This window comes from Muscardinus avellanarius (assembly GCF_963383645.1).
Source record: "Muscardinus avellanarius genome assembly, chromosome: X".
In the NCBI taxonomy this organism is placed as follows: Eukaryota; Metazoa; Chordata; class Mammalia; order Rodentia; family Gliridae; genus Muscardinus; species Muscardinus avellanarius.
In genome coordinates, this window is record NC_137792.1 from 51261329 (window position 1) to 51284315 (window position 22987).

A 22987-nucleotide genomic window follows, 5' to 3' on the forward strand; every position below is an offset into this window, starting at 1 on the left:
ACCCTGCTTTTGACTAGAATTTTGTATCCAACCATGTATCTTGATGATTTTCCAAATGGCTCATGCAGACTGCTCTCATTCTTAATAGCTGTGTAGTGTTCTGTTTTGGAGGGGAACATCATTGTTTTTGCCAGTTCTGTGCTCAGATCTGTGAACTAGGTTAAAATTATTACTATAATTTTTTTTCTGTACTGGGGATAGAACCTAGGGGCAGTCTACCTCCGAGCTACACCCCCAGCCCTATTATTTATTTATCTATTTATTTATTTATTTATTTGCGGGTCTGGGGATGGAACCCAGGGGCATTCGACCTCCGAGCTACAGCCCCTGCCCTACTTTTATTCTTTATTTTTTGAAACAGGGTCTAAGTCTCAGTAAGTTACAGAGTGCCTCACTAAGTACCTGAGGCTGTCCTCCAACCATGATTCTCCGGTCTCAGCCTCCTGAATCCTGGGATTATAAGCATGAGCCACCACGCCTGGCTTTTTATTCTTTACTTTGAAACAGAATCTCACTAGTTGCAAAGGGTCTTGCTAAGTAGCTGAGGCTGTCTGAGAATCGTGATCCTCCTGTCTCAACCTCCTGAGTGATCGGATTACAAATATGCGCCACCATGCCTGGTTTATTTTATTTTATTGGTGGAAGTGGGGATGAACCCAGGGACATTTTACCTTTGAACTATACCCCTAGCCCTATTTTTTATTATTTATTTTAAAAGAGAGCCTCACTAAGTAGCTGAGGCTGGCTGTGAACCTGTGATCCTCCTGTCTCAGCCTCCCAAATACTGGGATTACAAGTGTGCACCACCATGCCTGGCTATTGTTTTTTTTTTTTATTTTTACACAGAATTTTGCTATGTTGCTCAAACTGGTCTTGAAATCAAGAAAAAAAATCACTCAGGTGATCCTCCTGTAGCTGAAAGTACAGGAGCGTGCCACTGCCCTGCTGAAATTTTTACATTAATTAATTCATTTATTTATTTATTTGTGGTACTGGGCATTGAACCCAGGGGCATTCTACCACTGAGCTACATCCCTAGCCCCATTTTTAAATTTTTTATTTTGAAACAGTGTCTCACTAAGTTGCAGTGTCTCACCTCACTAAGTAGCTGAGGCTGGCCGTGAACCCTGGTCCTCCTGTTTCAGCCTTCCCATTACAAGCATGCACCACCACACCAGGCTGAAATTTTTACTTTTAAAAACTCAAGTGTCAGTTGGGTGTGGTGGCACATGCTTATAATCTCAGTATATGGGAGGCTGAGACAGGGGGATTGCAGGTTCAACACTAGCCTCAGGAACTTAGACTCTGTTTTCAAATATAAAATAGAACTGGAGGTATAGCTCAGAAGTAGACCACCCCTAGGTTTCATCCTCAGTACCAAGAAAAAAAACTTAATAAAAAGTCAGTGTCAAGCTGGGCATAGTGGTGCATGCTTGTAATCCCAGCATTTGGGAGGCTGAGACAGGAGGATCTTGTAGGTTCGAAGCCAGCCTCAGCTACTTAGTGAGGCCCTTTGCAACTCAGTGAGACCCTGTTTGAAAATAAAGAATAAAAAATAGGGCTGGGGATGGAGCTAGGAGGTAGAATGCCCTTGAGTTCCATGCCAGTACCACACACACACACACAAAAAAAGTCCAGTGTCTGACCGCTGTTTTTTAGCCTGCCTTTTCTATATTATGTCCCCCTTTTCCTTTCTGTCTAATCATTGGAAAGGGCTGCTGTCTTCCTGGTGTCCTCCCCCCTTATTTCCCCAAATGTTGTCTGTACCCAGCCAGCAGCCTCAGCAGGCCCTGGACTTTGTGGGAGCATAGCCTCTGGTGCTTGCATTTGAATGAGCTTGGTGATCAGGCACACTTCAGTAAAGCTTATGTCGTGCTGTGCTTGCAGTTCCCTATGTCCATTACTCTATAGGTCACCTCACTATGCTACCAGGCTGCATTGCGGGGTTTCACTGCCTGGGCTACAATCTGTCTGGCCCTGAACTCATTCTGATGCGGGCATGTGTGTGTGTGTGTGTGTGTGTGTTGCTGGGGATTGAGCCTAGGAATATTCTTCCTCAGAGCTATACCCACAGCCCTATCTTATTTCTGTTTTGAAACAGGGTTCCACTAGGTTGATGAAAGTTTCACTACTTGGTAAGACTGTCCTCGAATCTACAATCCTCCTGTCTCAGCCTCCCAAGTATTGGGATTACAAAGCATAGCTATCCTTTGTGATTCATTATATATATATATTTTTTTTTTTTTTTGCGGTACTGGGGATGGAACCCAGGGGCATTCTACCTCAAAGCTATACCCTCTACCCTCAGCCCTATTTTTTTATTCTTTATTTGGAAGCAGGGTCTCACTAAGTGGTAAAGGGCCTCATTAAGTAGTAGCTGAGGCTGTCCCGAGCCACAATCCTGTCTCAGCCTCCCAAATGCTGGGATTACAAGCATGCGCCACCACGCCTGGCTTTTTTTGTGTTTTTGAAGACCTTTTTCTCTGAAGCATGCCTCTCATATCTTTCAACAAATGCTGTCAGTCCTGGCTAAATAGTAAATAAATAGGCTAATCTCTTGCTTTTGTTCTTTGTGTTCTCACATATGTGCCCCTCCAGATAAGTCCACTATTCTTGTTCAAAGGACCCAATTTTGTTAGCCATGTGCACTACCCATGTGGAGGCTGGAGAGCAATGTCTGTCTTTCTGTCTCTTTGATGGGTTAAGTTTGGCTATGCTAGGAGAATTGTTTTGTGGGGTCTTAGCAAATATTGGAGTGTTACTGTACATAAGACTTATTCCCACAAAAAGGCAAATAAAATATCGTAGTTGGGAGATAAGCATGAGAGTAGCCCTTAGCACATTGTTGGAGTCAGGGCAGAGGGATGCCCAGAAGTCGTGGAGCACAGAGGACAGCACACACCTTTATTATTATGGTCAAGGTGTCTGTACTGGGTAGGGCAGTGGCATAGGAATCAGAAGCCAGGAGCCTTGCATTCCCATGCCTATGTTAGCAGCTATGTGGCTTTGGATAAGGAACCTGTCCCTCTTGCCCTCAGTATCCTTGTGTGTGTGTGTGTGTGTGTGTGTGTGTGTGTGTGTGTGTGTGTGTGTTGTTGGGGATTGAGCCTAGGGACTTTCTACCTCAGAGCTATACCCACATCCCTACCTTATTTCTGTTTTGAAACAGGGTTCCACTAGGTTGATGAAAGTTTCACTACTTGGTAAGACTGTCGTAAGACTGTCCTCGAATCTACAATCTTCCTGTCTCAGCCTCCCAAGTACTGGGATTACAAGCATGTTGCCACCACATCCAGCAATCCTTTGTGGTTCAATTTATTTTTATATTTTTATATTTTTTTTCTTTTTTCTTTTTTTCTTTTTTTTTTTTTTGCAGTACTGGGGATGGAACCCAGGGGCATTCTACCTCAAAGCTATACCCTCTACCCTCAGCCCTATTTTTTATTCTTTATTTTGAAACAGAGTCTCACTAAATTGCAAAGGGCCTCACTAAGTAGTAGCTGAAGCTGTCCCAAGCCACAGTCCTGTCTCAGCCTCTCAAATGCTGGGATTACAAGCATGCGCCACCACGCCTGGCTTCTTTTGTGTTTTTGAAGACTTTTTTTCTCTGAAGCATGCCTCTCATATCTTTCAACACATGCTATCAGTCCTGGCTAAATAGTAAATAAATAGGCTAATCTCTTGCTTTTGTTCTTTGTGTTCTCACATGTGTGCCCCTCCAGATAAGTCCACTATTCTTGTTCAAAGGACCCAATTTTGTTAGCCATGTGCACTACCCATGTGGAGGCTGGAGAGCAATGTCTGTCTTTCTGTCTCTTTGATGGGTTAAGTTTGGCTATGCTAGGAGAATTGTTTTGTGGGGTCTTAGCAAATATTGGAGTGTTACTGTACATAAGACTTATTCCCACAAAAAGGCAAATAAAATATCGTAGTTGGGAGATAAGCATGAGAGTAGCCCTTAGCACATTGTTGGAGTCAGGGCAGAGGGATGCCCAGAAGTCGTGGAGCACAGACATATGGTCAATGTGTCTGTACTGGGTAGGGCAGTGGCATAGGAATCAGAAGCCAGGAGCCTTGCATTCCCATGCCTATGTTAGCAGCTATGTGGCTTTGGATAAGGAACCTGTCCCTCTTGCCCTCAGTATCCTCATCTGTGTGTATGTGTGTGTGTGCGCGCGTGTGCATGCATGCATGTGCTCTTGTATAATTTATTTTAGTTCTAGTTGAAACCAGTAAGGACTCTAATGCCATTGTATTAGGCTTTTGTAAATGGAAAAGGGTGTCCAAGAGAGTCAGCCAAACCTAGAGCGCAAGCCTAGATCCCAGCTATAGTTCAGATGCCAGGTTCTTGTGTGTGTGTGTGGGGGGGGTACTGGGGATTGAACCAAGGTGTGTTCTACCTCAGAGCTACACCCCCAGTCCTATCTTCATTCTTTCATTTTGAAACAGGGTCTAAGTTGCAGAGGGCCTCACTAAGTAGTTGAAGCTGGCTGCAAATCTGCAATCCTCCTGTCTCAGCCTCTCAATATTACAAGTGTGCACTACCATGCCCAGCTCAAGATGCCAGGTTCTTTTGGGTTGGTGGAAGCTTTTTGTACTGGGTAGATTTTTTCAGCATATCTCTGGCTGTAGATCACATAGTTGGGCTGCCCTTTTTTCCTGAGTAGTAATTTAACAGATACTTCCCCAAGATCTGTGAGCAGATGCCTCCCTCCTTATTTTTGTGGTACTAGGGATTGAACCTATTGGCAGTCTGTCTCTGAGCTAAGCACCCAGCCCTGCCGAAGGTCTCAATAAGTTGCTGATCAGGACTCTCCTCAAACTTAATCTTTCTGTCTCATCCTTCCAAGTACCGGAAATATAGGCATGCTCCACCATGCCTGGCTGATGCCTCTCTACCTCTTGACCTCTCTGTATTTCCTTCTTGTTAGTCTTGGATTTAAGAGTCTAGTGACTCAAATTCCATAGTTCCCTTTCATATATCTGATGATGAGGACATCATCTGGTAGCACACACTGATTGGAGGAACATGAGGGCCATGTGCATGCTAAGCAAACACTCTACCACTGAGCTACATTCCCAGCCTACATGAGGCTTTGTTTTTTTTTTTTTTTTTGGCGGGTCTGAGGATGGAACCTAGGGGCATTCGACCTCCAAGCTACACCCCCTGCCCTATTTTTTTCTTTATTTTGAAACCAGGTCTCACTGAGTTGTAGAGGGCCTCACTAAGTAGCTGAAGCTGTCCACGGACTGCGATCCTCCAGTCTTAGTCTCCCAAATGCTGGGATTACAAGTGTGCGCCACCACGCCCAGCCTACATGAGGCTTTGAATAAGCAAAATTAGGAAAATATGTTCTCTGAAATGGTCCTATAACCATTCTGGACATACACCTTACATAATAGTAGCTACTAGTTAAGCATTCTAATGCAAGGCATGTATTAAATGTTTAGAACAACTCTGCCACCAAAACATTCAGGTTCAGAGAATTTCTGAAGCCTGTCTGATTTTCCAGAGCTGGTCATCATCATCAGAGCTAAGATTTCATACTTTGAATGCTCTGACCTGAGCATTTGTATTTCTCACCTGCAGAATTTATGTACTTTAAAATGGGATCAGTCTTTAATTGCCACATGTGGTGATTTGCATTTTCCAGTTTATTGTGAATATTTTTCCAGGACAACAGATCTCTCTCTTTAAGCACTGTTGTGTGTCTACCAATTCCCTATTGGTGGACATTGAGCCTGTTGCCCTTCCTTTTTTATGTAAACAGTGAGGAACATTTTCCGATTGTCATTTTTCTTTGACCTCAACTAATCTTTCTTGGGGCCTCCTGGTCCTCTTGGGGGGTATTTGTGCTGCTCCTGTTGTCTGTCTCTCTTTCATGTTGACACACATCTCACTGGGAATAGCTGGCTTTGTTCCTGAGCATGTGCAGGTCTTGGCTGGTAGAGCAAGGTAGATAGGTTAAGAGAGGCAGGAAATAAGGCAGAGGGTTCCAAAGGTTATTTGAAACTTCTCTGGGTGGATGGACAACCAAGTGAGGATTCCAGGAGTACTGTAACTTGGTCTGTATTAAATAAAGATTTTCAAGGCTATGTTGGGGAGAGGGCAACAGGAAAGCCTGGAAACAGGAAGACCTTGTGGGAGATCATGGAGAGATGCTTCTTGGCCTCACACAGAACTGTGGTAGCAGGAGTGGAGTAGGGGACAGGTCTGAGAAGCATCATTGGCTGGGAGGTTCTGCTCTGAGCATATTGGATGTGAGGACCTGGCTCTCTGCTGGAAAGGGAACTCTCTGTAACACTCTGTTGGCAGCTTTGTAAGTAGGTGAGATGAAGCCTGGGTTAGCCAGAGTGGGAGTGACACATGGATAATAAGCAAAGGGGTCAGCAGAGCCTACTTGGAGGGCATTCTGGGGAGGACAGAGAAGGAAGGGTTGGTCATAGGCAGGCTTGGCTAGACAGGTCAGTAGGAAAGGGTGTGTTGCAGAAGGGAAGAAAGGGCCAGGAATTACAGAAGGGCAAAGAAAACAGGCAGGGAAAAGAAAGATGGAGTGCCAGTGGTGGGAGAGAGAACAGGCCCAAGAGAAAGCCTGGTAGGCGGCATTGGCCCTTTGAGGGGCCAGGGTTAGGACACATGGGGTTTAGCGTGACCTTCCTCCCAACAGTCTGCTGCTGGTGGGGGAAGGGGAAATGGCAAGAATTCAGGTTTCAGAGCCAAAGGGCTCTGGATTTTGTGACTTACTTATGTTGCCTATTCACATAAGGCCTGGGATACCAAGTTACCTTTGGGACCGTAGGTTCTTTTTCCTGTGTGATGTGCCAGAGTTTGAGGACCCTGCTTCAACTCTGACTCCTTGTCTCATATGACCCCCTGGTCTTGTTTGGTTTTTAGTGGCAACGACACATAACTGAAGATTTCTTGTCTCCATCTCTTAAGTGCACAGTTCAGTAGTATAATGGATTTTCACATTCCTGTGTAGTAGACACCAGAACTCTTATTCCTTCCTTTGAAACTGAAACTATACTCTTTACCAGCCTTTCTTCCTCAGAAATCTCAGTACCACTGTCACAGTAGGGCCACCATCACCTTGCATGGACCCCAGCAGAAGCCTCCCCACTAGGCTTCCTACCACCAGCCTTATTCTGTCCAGCCTGTCCGCCATGCCCAATTCAAGGGACCTTTCTGACATGTCATCTCTTCCAATGGCTTCATATTACCTTGAGGCTTGACACACAGGTCCTTGGTGATGGCCTTCCCCTGTTGTGAGCTAGTCACATGGATCTCCTTGGAGAGCCATGAGAGGTATACTTCCTTTTCCAAGCATTTCTGAGGCTTCTACCCTGGACACCCTTGTACCTGTCTGTACACCCTATGTGGCCTGTTTATAAGTGCCTTGGGGCTTCCTTCTGGAGGCTGCTCTGTGGCCTACCCATGCTGCTGGCCAGACTGGAAAGCTGTCCTTGGAGGTCTCAGGGTAGCTTTCACATTTCACTGTGAAAGCGGCACTTGGCTCATTGGTCCAGCATAGGAAACTTGGGCTTTTCCCCTTTGGACTGGTCAGTTTGTGCCAAGGGCTTGGCACCGTAGTGGGGCAGCTGGAACTTTGCTGACTAACTAGGCTGTCATGGGCTGATGGTAACAGCTATAGGTGCATGTCTGGGTTGAACTAGTCACACTGCCATGCCAGGCATTTTCTGTTGTATGCCCAGCTTTTGAGGTCTGACATATGATGACAGTATGTGAAGACAGGATGACAGTATTTCGTGAAGACAGGCATATCTGAGCTCTTCCAGAGGACTACACTGGCTGCTGTTTGAAGGACTTGGGCAGTTGCAAGCTCTATTTTTTATGTCATTGCTCCTGTTACCTTGATGCCTGTTTTGGCACCTTGGGAACACAGCTGGATTGGGGGGGGGCTCTTTTTTTTTCTTCAGGAAAGTACCTGGTTTATTCTAGTTTCTGTGTTTTCCTGTGAAACAAATCTGAGTCAGCATAGAACGGAATTCCAGCAGAATTTTCTGTGATAATGGAAAAGCCCTAGAGCTCTGCTGTCTCATGAGACTGTCTTGAGCACTTGAGATGTGACGAATTTGACAAGAAATTGAACTTTAGTTTCATTAGCCATGTGTATAATGGCTACTATACTGGATCTAGACCAGTGGTTCTCAAGTGGGGGCAGTTTTGCCCCTACAGGGAATATTTGTCAGTAACTGGGGACATTTTTGGTTGTCACAACGAGGAGTCTACTGGCATTTAGTGGGCAGCAACTTGAGGTAGATGCCATAGCTACGAATCTTCAATAGAGTCAAGGGAGGGAAGCACCTGCCCATAATAAGGGCAGACCCCCCCAGCATAGGCCAGGACCTGGGGCTAGCCAAAGGATAGGGAGGCCTAGAAGGTCTCAGGAAAGCTACTTTCTCCCATCAGGCAAGCAAAATGCATTCACTAATCCATTATATGCCATACCACACACCTTACCAGGACAGGGCAGAGCTGGACCCCATTGGCAGTGAGGGGCATGGGAGGTTGGTGCAGGGAACACCATTGTTAGCAGCTATTTGAGTCTGTGTTTGGCTGCTTCCTTCATCTCACAGGAGATGACAGTCCTTCATCCTCTCACAGCTTGTTTCTGGTGTCTAATGCAAGTGAGGTTCCAGCCCCTACGAGCTCTGGGAACCAGGGAGCAAGAGTGGCTGTGGAAGGAGGGGATCAGTGTGAGTAGTCTGAATCTCAGAGAGTTGTTCACTTATCTTCTGGCTGCTCAGCAGCTCTAGATGGAGCTGTGGGTCAGGGTCAAGCTTCCAGGACTGTTTGATGGCTTCCACGCAGGTAAGGAGTCAGAGTTATGCTTCTTTCATTTTTGTGTGTGGTGCTGGAGATTGAACCCAGAGTTTGTACATGCTAGGCAGGTATACCGAGGCACAACTGTAGCCCTTTCTATTTTTTTATTCTGGGACAGGGTCTCAGTAAGTTGCCCAGGCTGGCAACTTAGGATCCTCCTGTCCAGCCTCCCAAATCACTGGGATTGATTATAGTCATGCACTACCACACGCAGTTTAAGTTTCTCTTTACTGCCAGACCAGAGCCCCCCCCCCCACACCGTGGAGGCTCAGATTTTCGGCTGGAAGGCATTGGAGCCCTTATAACCCATAGGGTATGCCATCCAGACCTTCTGGGGTGAGTGAACTACTCTGCTCTGCTTTGGGTCAGTCCTCATTGCCAGCATTTGCTTTTGCTGGTAGTTCATGCCCTTGTGATACTAGGGCTTGTGCTCAGTGGTAAGAGGAGCTAGGGTTGCTATGTAAGCTGACACAGCATGTACCGATCACGAGGGTGAGTGGGGGCCAAGGTCCAGCCTGCCTCTGCCTGCTGATGTTTCTTGGCCATGGGGTGTTTTCTTTCCAGCTTGTCCAGGGGCCATAATGGTCCAAAAGTGGCCTTTGACAAGTCAGACCAGGGTTTGCATTCTGCTTCTGTCTACCTATCTGACTTCACATAAGTTACTTTCCCTTTTTAAACCTTTCCCCTCAATCCTAAAGCAGGGATGAGAATATAGACAATTCATGCCAACATTTTTAGCAAGTGTTTGATTCCTGGTAGTAATTTTCAGTCTTCCATAGTGGTAATAGAATTTGGTAGGATATTTTTTCTCTTGTACGTTAATGTGCCAGGCTCAGGGAGGGAGTTAAGAGAAGGCCGAGTCAGACAGAACAGATAAGACAGATGGCTGCAGCCAGAGCAAGGGCTCACATTCTGAGTCCTCAAAAGAGCAGAGGTTTGTGGAAAGGGCTGCCCAAAGGAGACACCTAAATAAAAGTTGAATACAAACCAGTGTAATTATCTTCTGGGAGCCCTAGGCATCTAGGTGAGGTGTTTCAAGGAGTCTCGCTCTTGAAATAGCCTATACACTAGAAACAATCAAGGTGGGCTCTGTTCTTTGTGGATTTATTTATCTATCTGTTTATTTATTTGGTGGTACTGGGGATGGAACCCAGGGGCTTTTCTACCTCCGGGCTATACTCCCAGACCTATTTTATATATTTTATTTGGAAACAGGGCCTCACTAAGTAGCTGAGGCTGGCTTCGAACCTGTGTGATCATCCTGTCTCAGCCTCCCAAGGACTGGGATTAAAAGTGTGCGACACCACGCCCTGCAAAAGAGTCTCACTAAGTTGCTGAAGGTCTTCACTGGCCTGGATCCTCTTGTCTCAGCCTCCCAAGTGCTAGGATTACAGGCGTGCGCCACCACACCAAGCCTCTTTGTGGATTTAGAAAATGCAGGTGCATGTGGAAGCAGAATAGTAGAAACAGCTTCACTTTCAGCATTGGATGTTTCAAATCTCTACCCCCAGAAGATCCTCCAGTCTGGATTATTTTCAAGCCAATCCCAGATAATATATTTATAGGCAAAGTAATATTTTGGTTTATCATTTTGAAAAGGTAGAGACTTGTAAGTATGTTGGCATACTTTGTATTTTTTGTGTATGGTACTAGGGGTTGAACCCAGTGGCATTACACCTCTGAGTTACACTCCCAGCCCTATTTTATTTTGAAACAATCTCATTAAGTTGCCTAGGGCCTCACTAATTTGCAATCCTCATTTCAGCCTCTCATGTACTGAGATTACAGGTATGCGCCACAACACCTGGTTTGCTAACATCTTATATATGTTTGTAATACTTTTTTGCATTATTAGGGTTATTTTGCCTTTGAGCTATACCTCCAGCCCTGTTTTTTTTATTATATTTTTGAAACAGGGTCTCACTAAGTTGCAGAGGGCATTACTAAGTAGCTGAGGTTGGCCGCAAACCTGTAATCCTCCTGTCTCAGCCTCCCAAGTACTGGGATCACAAGTGTGCACCACCATGCCTGGCCACAATACTTCTATAAATTACAAAATCTTTAGTGACTGCATTTTTCTCTTCTTCTTTTTTTTTTTTTTTGGTGGTACTGGGGTTCCTCCTGGAAACCCTTCTACCTCTGGGCTACACTTCTAGACCCATTTTATATTTTTTATTTGGAAACAGGGTCTCTTAAGCCAGTGAGATCCTCCTGTCTCTGCCTCCCAAGTTCAGTGATTACAAGTGTGCGCCACCACATCCGACTTTGTGTGTGTGTGTGTTTGGGAGCATTTGACCTCCGAGCTACACCCCCTGCCCTATTTTTTATTCTTTATTTTGAAACAGGGTCTCACTAAATTGCAGAGGGCCTCACTAAGCAGCTGAGGCTTTCCGCGAACCGTGATCCTCCAGTCTCAGCCTCCCGAATGCCGGGATTACTAGTGTGTGCCACCACACCCGGCTTGTGACTGCATTTTTCTGATTGCTTTACAATTTGAGGTTTGTTTAAATCGGTATCTAGATTTAACTAGAGGTAACTTGGAGTACTTAAAATACTGGTGCAAGCAGGTGTGGTGGCACATGCCTGTAATCCCAGTACTTGGGAGGCTGAGACAGGAAAATTGCAGGTTCAAAGAGAGCGTCAGAAAGTAGTAGGACTCTCATCAACCTAGTGAGACCTTGTTTCAAAATAAGAAAAAAAATAGGGATCGAGGTATAGCTTGGGGGTAGAATGTCCCTGGGTTCAGTCACCAGTACCACAAAATAAATAAATACATACATATGTACATACATAAATAAATTAAAAAATACTGGTTCAGGGCCACCATGAATATAGTGATTAAATTGGTGACTGGTGCACCCAAAACTGAGGTCTTGTAGCACGGATTTTTTGGACTTCAGTTCCACCGAACAGAAGAGAGGTCCTTACCTTTCTTCTTACCCATCTTTCCTTCCCCTCCATCAGTCTACCAGTTGCCACCCTTTCTTAACCCATTGAATCCTAAGCTTTCAATTATGTGAACATAGTATTCATATAAAACTTTTAACACTAAAGCCGGGTGTGGTGGCTCACACTTTTAATCCCAGCATTCAGGCGGCTGAGACAGGAGGATCGCGGTTCGCGGACAGCCTCAGCTACTTAGTGAAGTTCTCCACAACTCAGTGAGACCCTGTTTCAAAATAAAGAATAAACAATAGGGCAGGGGGTATAGCTCGGAGGTAGAATGCCCCCTGGATTCCATCCCCTGTACCACACACACACACACACACACACACACACACACACACAAAACAAAACTTTTAAGACTACCACACTACCATAAGTAGGGGCTCCTTCCCTCTGGAGATAGCCTGCATTCTCTCTTTTGTTATTTTGTGGTGCTGGGGCTCAAACACAGGGGCATTCTACCTCTGAGTTATATCCCCAGCCCTCTTTTATTTTATTTTATTATTTTGTTTTGAAACTGAGTCTTACTACGTTGCTGAGAGCCTGGCTGGCTAAGTTGTTGAGGCTGGCTTCAAACTTGTGATCCTTCTTTCTCACTCAGCCTCCCAAGTACTGGGATTACAGGTGTGCACTACCATACTTGGCCTGCTTTCTCTCTTGAATGTGTATTCCATTCTTTGCCCCCAGAGGCATCTCATTTTTGAGATAGCCCATGTTCTCCTGTGCATGCATGTGTATCTGTTTTCCTAAATAAATGTCTGTGTCTCTGAAAAAAAGTTACCATTAGAGGTCTGTTGTTCAATTCATGCTGTTATAAGTGTTCCACACCTGGGAGGATGGGACAGAATGGTTTAAGAATACAAACATTAGAATAGTACTTCAGACCTTGCCATCAGGGAAGAATCTTTTTGAGAACACCATGCCACTAATTCCTGGCTCCTTTAAGCCAAGGTCACTCAATTACAGTATGTGCTTTATTCTTTGGGTGGTTGGTGTTTCCTTTAGCTGGGCCTTGGGGGTTCTGACAAAGGGGGTTCACTATGAATAGCTCAGAAAGGGCTGTCTAACCTGCATCTGAACCAGCATCAGTTTCTTTGAAAATAGAGGTTGTACTCAGCCTCTTAATTTGGGCCAAAATAGTCTCTCTTTCATGCTCTCAAAACAAACGGTGAATGATCTTCTTAGGGGCAAGGGTGCCTTCTTTGCTCATTTTCAGGTCCTCAAAAGCCTTTTTGGCCTAAAAGGACCCTTTTCTTTGAGTGCCTCTCTGGGGACCTCTGCAGGAGCTGGGTGCTAGGAGACTGGAGGCTGCCTTTGCAGCAGTGCCTGCAGCCATCTGTGTGGTTCAGTTCTCTGTGTGGTTCTGAGAGCTGAGCTTCCCATCTCCCTGTGGTTCAGTATGTTTCTGCAGAGAACCATGCAGCTGAGTCCATGCTTGTCTCTTGTGGTTCTCACTGGGCTCTGAACACTGTCCTTACCCTTTGGGAGGCACTTCATTATGACAGGTTCCCTGACCCAGTGCAAGTGCAGTCTGGGCATGACAGTTTCCTGGCTGCTGCCACCATGAAGGTTACTTTTCCAGAAAAAAAGCAAGACAGGCTATCAGCATGTTTTAAGTTTATACTCAGTCGAATGTCTTTGCCTAAGTTGTCTTACCTCTTTTTGTTGCTCTCTGCCCCAAATTTACCTCAAAACACAGCATGATTATGTCACTCATTTTCTTCAAGAGAATGGGAAGATGCTGGGCCACCCTTTGGTGGCCTCACTGCCTCAGGTCAGGGCTTGAGTTCCTTTTCCATGTTATACAACTTCTGTGTACCTGCAGGCTGAACAGTTGTGCTGAAAGGGACTTGGGGTGGCTCTTTGGGTGACTGGATCTCACCAGTCTTGACACTCCTGTTTCAAGGCTTCCTTATTTTCACAACTGCAGGCACAGGAGGTTGAGAGTCCCGGGCCAGCACAAGCCCTGATGGTATCAAGCTGCTTTGCCCAAAACCTGGCTTTGGTTTCTTAGCAGGCCAGCTGCCTCATTTTTTCTTCTGACAGGTGAGGCATGTTCACCTAGTGTCACTGACCACTCTTTGGGGATCTCCAGGGCTGTGACAGTGTGGAGTCAGCAGGTGGCGCTATGACACCAGGGTCACACTCCAGAGCAAAGGCAAAGATGAGATTGCAGGCTAGCTTATGCCTGCGGGGATGTCATCTCACCTGAGGCCCCAAGAGGCCTCACCATAGGACATTTCAGTGGGGACTTGCTCTTTCCTGGATTTCTGTTAAGCTCGCATCTTCCTCTTCTTTTCTCACAGGGGAAACAGTTGGTGAAAAGTGCCTATGGGCCATGTTTCTTCCTACTTGATATGCTTGGCCCTGTTTCTCTTGAGTCCAGAGAGAGATTGTGTTTCTCCTGCTTTCTGTTGTTTACTCAACCTTTTATAAAAGCATGACAGCCCTGCTCAGTGTCCAAGAACATTTTACCAAGAAAGCCAAGTTGAGTTCAGGTATTTGGGGCTGACTTTTGTCTGCCAATGACACATCTGGATTCTGTTAAGTTCACTGGCCTTTCCTTGTCTCATTGGATGCAGTTAATCTGGTCCCCAGGCCTTTCTGTTAGTGACTATCTGTCCCTTTAGGAAATAGCTTTGGTTCTTACCTGTGTTCCAGAAGTGAATATCTCAGAATGGCTATCTGGATAACAGTCCTCAGGAGATGAAGCAGAATGTGCTGGGAGGTAATGTGGTAGGAAAGAGGCAACACAGCCTTCAGCAGGCTGACTTGTCTTGGGCTCTTGAAGCCTGAAAATTCTGAAGGTCGCCCCTGCGCACTGTGTGCCATACTCAGATCTGAAAGGCCTGGAAAATCCTACAAGGAGCAGTATGGAGAGTGCCCAGGAGGTGGGGTGTGGAAGGTCACTGAGGGGACCATTGGGTAGGATCCATTTGGGTGACCAAGGGCATGAGGGAGCACCAAAAAGTTGTAGAAGGGGGGCACCCAGACTGGTAAATTCCAGCAAGCCTACTGGGAAGGGCTTGGTCTTTCCTGCCAGTGCCTCAAGGGAGTGGGCTGGAAATGGAGACTAGAGCTCAGGCCTGCCCCCAGCTTGTAGTGAATTGCTTTTCTCACGTGCTTTCCCTGAGGCTACAAGCCTGACTGACGTGGATCTTGAGCCAACATCTTGTTGCTGTCGTCCTCTCATGCTGGTGGACAGGGTGGCAAGTCATGTCTGCTTGTCACCCCCCTTGGTCCAGCACCCCAATGTGGGCAGAGGTATAGCGAGAAGGGGCAGGCTTGAGCTTGATAAACATTCTCAGACACATCCCCTCACCTGTCAGGAAGCTTCCTGTTACTTGAGCAAGATGAGGTCACCCAGAAGGTCCCTTTTTATCATGCCAGGTACAGGGGTGTAGTAGAGACAGAAGGTACAGTGCCAGTCTGAAGGTGTTCATAGCCCAGTAGGATATTCAGACGAATAAGTGGAGAAAATGGGAGAAAGAACCATATCACCTGTGGGGTGTGCAGGGCACCAATGTGGGAACACCAAAGGGGTACTCCCCTTCAGGGAGGTGATGATTGAGCTTGGTAGGAAGACATTGTAGTCCGGAAGACTTGACATACAGAGCCAGCTGTATTCCAGAGAGGGCAAGGACTTGGCACTACCTGAGCAATTGTAGCATCAGAGAAATGGTGGGTTGGATCTGTCCATTCTAGGGTGGGTGGGAATATTGGTGGTTGCCAACAGGGAGGCAGCAGTGGTGGCAGTAGGGGTGACAGGTAGCTGTCCAGAATTTATGTTGAAGGCACTTGGATGGCATCCTGGGCTGAGGGGCAAGGAGGATGGAGTCCAAAATTGCTTGTGTGCTCACTACCACATCTTGGGCACACAAGCCCTCTTCCAGGGATAAAGTTGGGGTACAGAGCAGACCCCTGAGAGAGTATCAAGTGGTGAGAAGAGCTTGGAGGTGGGGGGCAATGTTAGGGTGCATGCCATAGAAGGTGAGTGCTGTGAGTACTCTAGGGCAGTCCTGCTGGCACCTAGGGATGGGAGGGAGGGAGGAGATGGGCTTCGGTATGGGGACTGCAGGAATGGGGTTGGGGGAGGCTCGGGGATGGGGGCACAGAACACAGCTGGGAGAATTATCTAGAACCATCCTTGAATGGGTTGGAGGCACAGCTCCAACATGGTGTTGTCATAGAAAACTGTCAGGGCTGGGGTGGTCTGCCCTGGAGGCCAACCAGGATGCTCTAGGGCATGAGGTGTCTCAACAGTTGGCTAGAGGAAAGGGAACCAGAGCCTGGCAGTGAGGGGGAACACCCTATTAACTGCTACAAACCCAAGACCAGGGCTGGGGCTGATCAGAGCCAGGATTGTGAGCACACACTGCATAGGTCTCATGCTGGATTCTGTATGTGCTCAGGTCTGTCTAGGAAAGTCTGGTTCTGAATAGCTGAGGAAAGCCTGGGTCAGCACAGAGAGAAGCCAGGGCCTCTGCCACACTGCTGCTGTCATCACTGGCGCCGCCACCTACCTGTTTGTGGTAGCCATCTCCCCAGCTGGCCACTGCTCAGCTGGTCTCCCTGAGTAACTGAGGCGACAGCCATGGGCATTCCCCAACAGTCACCTCCACTGTCTGGTAGGGGTGAGGGAGGTAACCCTTGTTCTTGCTTGCCTACACTGGGTCCCTGTGGTGTCCACAGGCCCAGTCTCTACCACCAGGTGGCACACATGCCCCTCCCCCTCCTTTAGGCTGGGACCAGCTCAAGAGCCAGGGAGGTCTGCGCCGGGGGCTGGGGCTAGGCACACTTGCCTTTCTTTCTGGACTCTGTGACTTCTGGCCTTGCTGCTGTGAGTCAGGCTTGTGGCTTCTCCCTTGCTCCTGGGGTACTTGTAGCTCCCTTCACCTTCGGGGCTCCAGCCCAGTGGGGGGCAGGCTGGTGGGCAGCCTGGGGCTGAGGCAGGGAAACCTGAGCCCTAGGCCACGAGGTCCCAGCCGCTAATTTTAGAGAGCACATGTCACTGGAAACTCTCCTCTCCTGCCAGGAACCAATGGCCTGGCTCTTCCCGTGCTACCAGGGGCCCCTGGGAGCCTCTCCTCAAACCAGGAATCATGGAGCTTCTCCATCCTGCATATACACTCCCAAAAGGGCTTTTCCGGGCCCTGGAGAGGCCAGGAAGAGAGCTCACTTCCTCTGCTCTCCTGTTCTCACCTGGGCTACAGGTTGGGATGAGCAGTCAGCCAAGGCCTGGCAGGGCCAAAAAGGATAGCCCGGGAATAGGCTTCTTCATCTCTTCTAAGCAAGCACTTTTTGTTGAAGCACCCTGGAGCAAACATTTTCTTTTTTTTCCCTGGGCCTCTGTATGCACCTTACCTGACTCGTGAGTGCTATGGTTGGACTTGGCCCCTTTGTGAGATCTATTGGAAAAGCACCCCTTACCCCATCTTGATTGCCTGACTGGTTCCTTTCTCAAGACTATAGGCAGTTTTTCCTTCCTTCCCTAGCCAGCTCATTTCCACTGCTTGGGGACCAGTGTCTGCTCCCAGCTGCTACCAGTTTGCCTCTCTTGACTGGTTCACATCCTGTGCCCTGATTCTTATTTTTCTGTCTTCTCTGGCCCAGGAAGACCTTAGTTTAGGTGCTGTTAAGTAACAACTGTGTTCTGGCGAGTGCCTTTATGACAAGTTCGGGATAGGGGTTGGGGAGAGAAGAGTTCCTTCTGTTTCATATCAGGACCTGGGAGGTAAGAAAGTTGTGGTGGTTTAGAGTGCAGGCTTTGTGGTTACATCTACATGAGTTGGCATTCAGCCATGTCCATTACTTGCTCTTGACCTTGGACATACTGTTTAATTTACCCTGCCTCAGTTTCCTTCTTTTAGAATGGGACAGTGATCATAACCACCTCATAAGATAGAGATGAAGATTATCCAGCATGTTGGAAGTGTTCACATTTATTAGCTGTTCTTTTACAGAGGCAAGCCTGGCCTCGCAAGGAAGAAAACAGTGCCGAGGCTTGTCTGGCACGTCCCAGCCCTGACCTGGAAAGTGCTAACATTCCAGAACCTCATGCTATAGCTAGGCCAAGTCCTGAGTGTCTCCAGATTCCCATTTTCAACCCCTTCTTGAGACACCTTGCAGAGCTCAGGGTGACTTTTTGGGGTGGTGGCAAAGGCCAGCCAAGTTCGGGCTGGAGGTGGGCTGGGGTAGGGAGCAGCCAAGAAGAGTTCCTGTCAGTCATTTTGTTCTCACTTCTCCCTTCTTTTTGTCAACAATTGCAGCCTGCTTAGACGCCTGGTGACTCTCATCTCCCAGCAAGCCATACTACTGGCCTCTAATGAAGCCTTTAAAAAGCAGGCAGAGAGTGCTAGTGAGGCAGCTAAGAAGTACATGGAGGAGAATGACCAGCTTAAGAAGGTGAGCCCTGCCTGCCTGAGACACCGTGGGATGCATGGGGCATAGCACCAGAGCCACATTCCTCAGGGGCCACAGTGGCCACTATTAGCCTGGCAGCCTGGGAGCTGTGTGACTGCTGCCACCTGAGAAGCTGAGGAGTTGGGTAGAAGCACAAAGAGGAAGTTATCAGCGGGGAAGGTGTGTCCGCCAGCTCATGGGGATACAGTGGAAAAGGGAGCATCACCACTGTTTTCTTGTTTGTATCCGCTGACTCCAGTGGGCTTCTTCCCTGATCAGAATTTGAGTTTTCAATGAACTGAGCTCTGTGCTGTAACCCAAGACTCTTGTTCTCTAGAAGATCACTGTCAGCCACAACCCTTTGGGAACTCAGGAGCTAATGTACCATTCAGTGCTAGGGAAGGGCAAGGGCAGGATTGTTGGTCAGTCCTCTAGGACTTGTCAGAGAAGTGAGATGTGAGCCAAGGTCAGGAGATGGAGGGATTTGGAGTCAGGTGGGATGCATCTGGAGAGGCAGGGGTGAGTTTGGTGTGATTGACTGCAGTGAGCTGCTAAAATCTGGGGAGAGGGTGGAATGGTAATGGTCAGTTGTGGGTGACTAGCAGAGAGCTCCAGATGCTAGCCACTTGAGTCCCCGATGGACCGATTAACTCTGTGCAGCTGCTGAGTCTTGCTAGGAAGAAAGGAAGCAGGGCTAGGGGCCAGGGCAGGCAGGATGTGTGGACTGTGAGCTGCAGCAGGTGGCCCTACTGGCTCTTGCATGCTCCTCGGCAGCCAGCCACACCCTGGCCTTTGCCTGGGAGCTAGGAGCATGCAGTAGCCCAGTTCCGTGTTGATATTTCCGAAGGGGCAAGCACCCAGGGCAACTTGAGGAACTGCAGCTTGGTGGGGAGGACAGGGCTGGAGCCTTGCCCTTTCTTCTTCCTGATTAACCCGGGCCCCTCGGCACCTTTCCCAGGGAGGTGCTGTGGATGGAGGCAAATTGGATGTTGCTGACATGAAGCTGGAGGAAGATAACAGGAACCTGAAGGCTGACCTGAAGAAGCTAAAGGACGAACTGGCCAGCAGCAAGCAAAGTGAGGCTTGTCCTCCTATGCCCCCACCCCCCAGAAGCTCCACCATCCAGTGCTGCCCTTTTTGTACTATAGTATTAATAACAAACATACTGTACCCTGCGCCTCCCATCCTAAACGTGGCTGAGCTCATCCCACTAGGTACAGCTCAGTGATTTGAGCAGGCCCTGGAGAAGCCCCAGCAGCTGTCCTGCATGCTGCAGCAGTGCCTGCTAGGGGCGCTTCCCCATTGAGAAGAGGAGGCTGGGGGAGCCCCAAGATGTCTTGGAGCTGAGAGCAAAAGGAGTGTCAGGAAGGGAGTAGATAGGAATTCATGGTAGTTTTCCATTTTGGAAAATCCAAACCAACTCTGAACTGGCTATATTTTCCTCCCTGCCCCTAGACTAATTCCAGACCATCTTCACTCAGCAGCATAGGCTTTGGCTCTTGCTACTTTGCAAGGCATGGTTGTTACCAGGGTCTCTCCTTGAGGCTAGAATTTTGCTCCCTGCGTTTTGTTCTTGGACTCACTGAAGGTCACTCCTGCTTAGAGCCACTGGGGTTTCTATTTTGTTCAGTTCATCTAGCTGTTGATCATCCCTTGTTACCCATGCTGTGGGGGAGGGTGCTGTAAAAGCAGAAGTCTTTTTAGAAAGATCAGAAACTAGCCGGGCATGGTGATGCAAGCTTGTAATGCATGCAGTACTTGGGAGGCTGAGAAAGGAGGATCACAGGTTCGCAGCCAGCCTCAGCAACTTAGTGAGACCCTGCTTCAAAATAAAAAGTTAAAAATAGGGCTGGGGGCGTAGCTCAGGTAGAATGCCCCTGGGTTCAATTCCCCAGTACCACAAAAAAAAAGAAGCTGTTTGTACAATTTCATTTGAGATAGACTCAAAGTGATTTCCTGTGTCTTTAGCAACTAGTTTTTTTTCTCCTCAAACACAGTCCTTTCATTTCTTTCTATCTTCATCATTTGCATCATTACCAGAACTAGAGAAGGCTGAAAACGAGGCTCTGGCCATGCGGAAGCAGTCTGAGGGCCTCACCAAGGAATATGACCGCCTGCTGGAGGAGCATGCCAAGTTGCAGGTTAGCATCAACCCACCTTTGCAGGCATCAGTTAAGATTAGGGCCACATAGCAGAGACCGTGTGTGTGGACAGAGGGAGACTGCTGCCTCTGTTACAGGCCCACCAGGAAGTCTAGGTGGCCCATCAACAGCCCTCTCCTGCTACTTCTTGTTGCCTCATTTTGCTACTGAGTCTAAGCCTACTAGGCAGACACAGCAGCTGGAAGCCTTCATGAGGCAGATGAGGTGTGGCCTGGCAGTAGATGGTAAGCACCTGCTTAGGCCCTCAGCTGTGTATTGGCTCTTTGTACTCTGGGTTTGCCTTCCCACTCTTGAGCCCAGCTTCAGGGCCCTCAAAAAGGACACCTTACCTTTCAGGCTGCCATCACGTACAGATAAGTGGTTTTGTGGCTCACACTTGTAATTCCAACATTTGAGAGGCTGAGACAGGAGGATCGTGGTTCATGGCCAGTCTCAGCTACTTAGTGAGGCCTTTTGCAATTCAGTGAGACCCTGTTTCAAATTAAAGAATAAAAAATAGGGCTGGGGATGTAGCTCGGAGGTAGAATGCCCCTGGGTTCCATCCCACAAACAAACAAACAAAAAACAGATATGCAGGTGAAGCCCTGGGACCTCCTGTTGGTTCCCTTTCTCTTGGGGTTTGGAGGTCCTATGGGGCAAAGCCTGAGCCAGATGAAGAGAAAGTCCAAAAGGCCCCCTCAACTGTGACAGGTGCTAGTTGTTGTGTTGCCTGTGGCCCAAGGCCTGTTCTGAGTCCTCAGGCTAGCCCAGGACCTCCAGGTGCAGCTGGAAGCTCAGATCTGAAATTGAGCTAGATGACCATGTAAACACCCTAAGGTTTGCACAGTTTACCTTGGTACTTGGCAACCCATTTGGGCAACATAGCAGGTGAGCAGGATGGGCCTAGCCCCATAGGGTAGGGCAAGCTCCCTAGATAAGACTTGAGGTTTGGAGGGGATCTGTGAAAAATGTAGATTGGGAAGGGTCTGAATCAGAATTTGCAAGCCAGCCTGCTATGTGCAGGAGGGTTTGGCTTTGGTCCAACTATGGCAGCAACTTCCAGCTGCTGTCCCCTGCCAGGACCACTGAGGTCCTGGCACTCCCCTCCTCCCTGACTGGTATTAGGTTCAGGGCCTTCCCTAGAAATGGGAGGGGCCAACACACCCACCCTGGTAAGTCATTGGGCACTGCTGAGGATAGGACACCTTGCTTGCTGGGATACCTGCTGTTTGGGGTGAAGAGAATCTGGCTGTTCTCTAGGGCACAGGGCTGGAAGCAGAAGAAGAATGGGCCCTGCCAAATTATTGCTTTGGGTTTTTTTTTCAGGCTTCAGTAGATGGTCCCACGGACAAGAAGGAGGAGTAGTAAAGGCCTGTCTCCTCTGCCTGCAGCCGGCTTCCACCTTGTTCGTGCTTGCTGCTTCTTGGGAGCCCAACTTCTGTTTTTGGTACATCGGTTCATTACCTTCTGCTTGCCCCATTCCCTTCCATAGCTTGGAGCTTGTCATCTCAGCCGCTCTCCACACACTGCCAGCTTACCATAGGGGACCTGATTGTCACTCATTCAGAATGACATCCTGGCCAGCCGGATCATTTCCACTCTTAGGCGTGTGGAGGGCACTCATGATCCGGCCTGAGTCTGAGCCCCTTTTGTTTTGCCACGTCAATGTGTTCTCTGGTCCTGCAGTTCTGTGAAGCAGGCCAGCTAGTTTTTCCTGGGGGCAATAAAAGTTGTTATGATATGTAGTATGTGGTTCTTATATATAACTGAGTCTTTTGGGAGGACTCTGTTTCCTCCCCTCCGCAAAGCTCCAAAGTGATCAGGCTGGTGCAGCAGGAGTTCTGTGCAGCTCTCTTCCCAACCTGAAGGCCAGGCTCACACTTGCCCTCGAAGGTCCTGCCCTCTCTACCCTTCCCCCTCTCACTTTCCCAGGCTTGGACAGGCCCCATTTTATGGCTCTTGGGGAGTGTCTGTCTTAGTCTTTCTTGGTGTTGGCAGCTGTCCAGAGAGCTTGGGAAGCCTAGCAAACCAGTGGGACTTCCTGGTGGCAAATTTGTCTGCCTTCTCTGGTTCCTGTTCATCACATTCGGGACAGATAGAACATGGCAGAGTGCCATTAGTCACTCCCTGCCCCACCCCCTCCTGAAGGTTTGCAGCATGACCTCTGACTAATGCCGACTGTGAGAGGAGACTTGTCCTTGGCAGTGACCTAGAGCTGGCCCAGGGAAGAGCAAAGCAGTAGAGATGCCCCTCTGTTACTTCTAGCACTGAGGACATGCTCAGCCTAGGCCTGCCACCATGTTGGCTTGCTCATGGTTCCCCTGTGGCTTCCTCATAGCAGGACCTAATACAGGCCAGCTGTAGCTAAGCTGTTCTTCAATGGTACCAGAAAGGACCCTGTCCCCAATTAGGTACTTGTCCTCTGCCTTTAGCTCCTGCCCCCTATAAGGTCTCAGCCATTCCTAGTATCTGAATGACAACTGGGGGAACAGGTTAGAGGTGTGTTTTTTAAAATCTGGGTAATCTCTATAGATGTTGATGCTGGTGGAGTGACTGACAGCCAACTGTGTTCCCACTCCTGCCAGCCTTGTCTGGACCCAGGCCAGTGCCTGTCTTCTTTAGTACCCTGTCACTCTTCCCAGCGCTCAGAGCA

At 48.1% G+C, this 22987-nt stretch overlaps 1 protein-coding gene across 1 annotated transcript in view; it reads left to right on the forward strand.

Annotated features, from left to right (window-relative positions):
* Positions 1-21699, forward strand: part of BCAP31 (B cell receptor associated protein 31) — a gene marked incomplete at both ends in the record, with an annotated part of 42121 nt that extends 20422 nt beyond the window's left edge. Inside the window, 4 exons of the mRNA XM_080718583.1 lie at positions 18061-18196; positions 19152-19269; positions 20234-20334; positions 21661-21699. Of these exons, the coding sequence (XP_080574709.1) occupies positions 18061-18196; positions 19152-19269; positions 20234-20334; positions 21661-21699 (394 nt within the window). The remainder of the gene's footprint in view (positions 1-18060; positions 18197-19151; positions 19270-20233; positions 20335-21660) is intronic.
* Positions 21700-22987: the final 1288 nt, after the last annotated feature.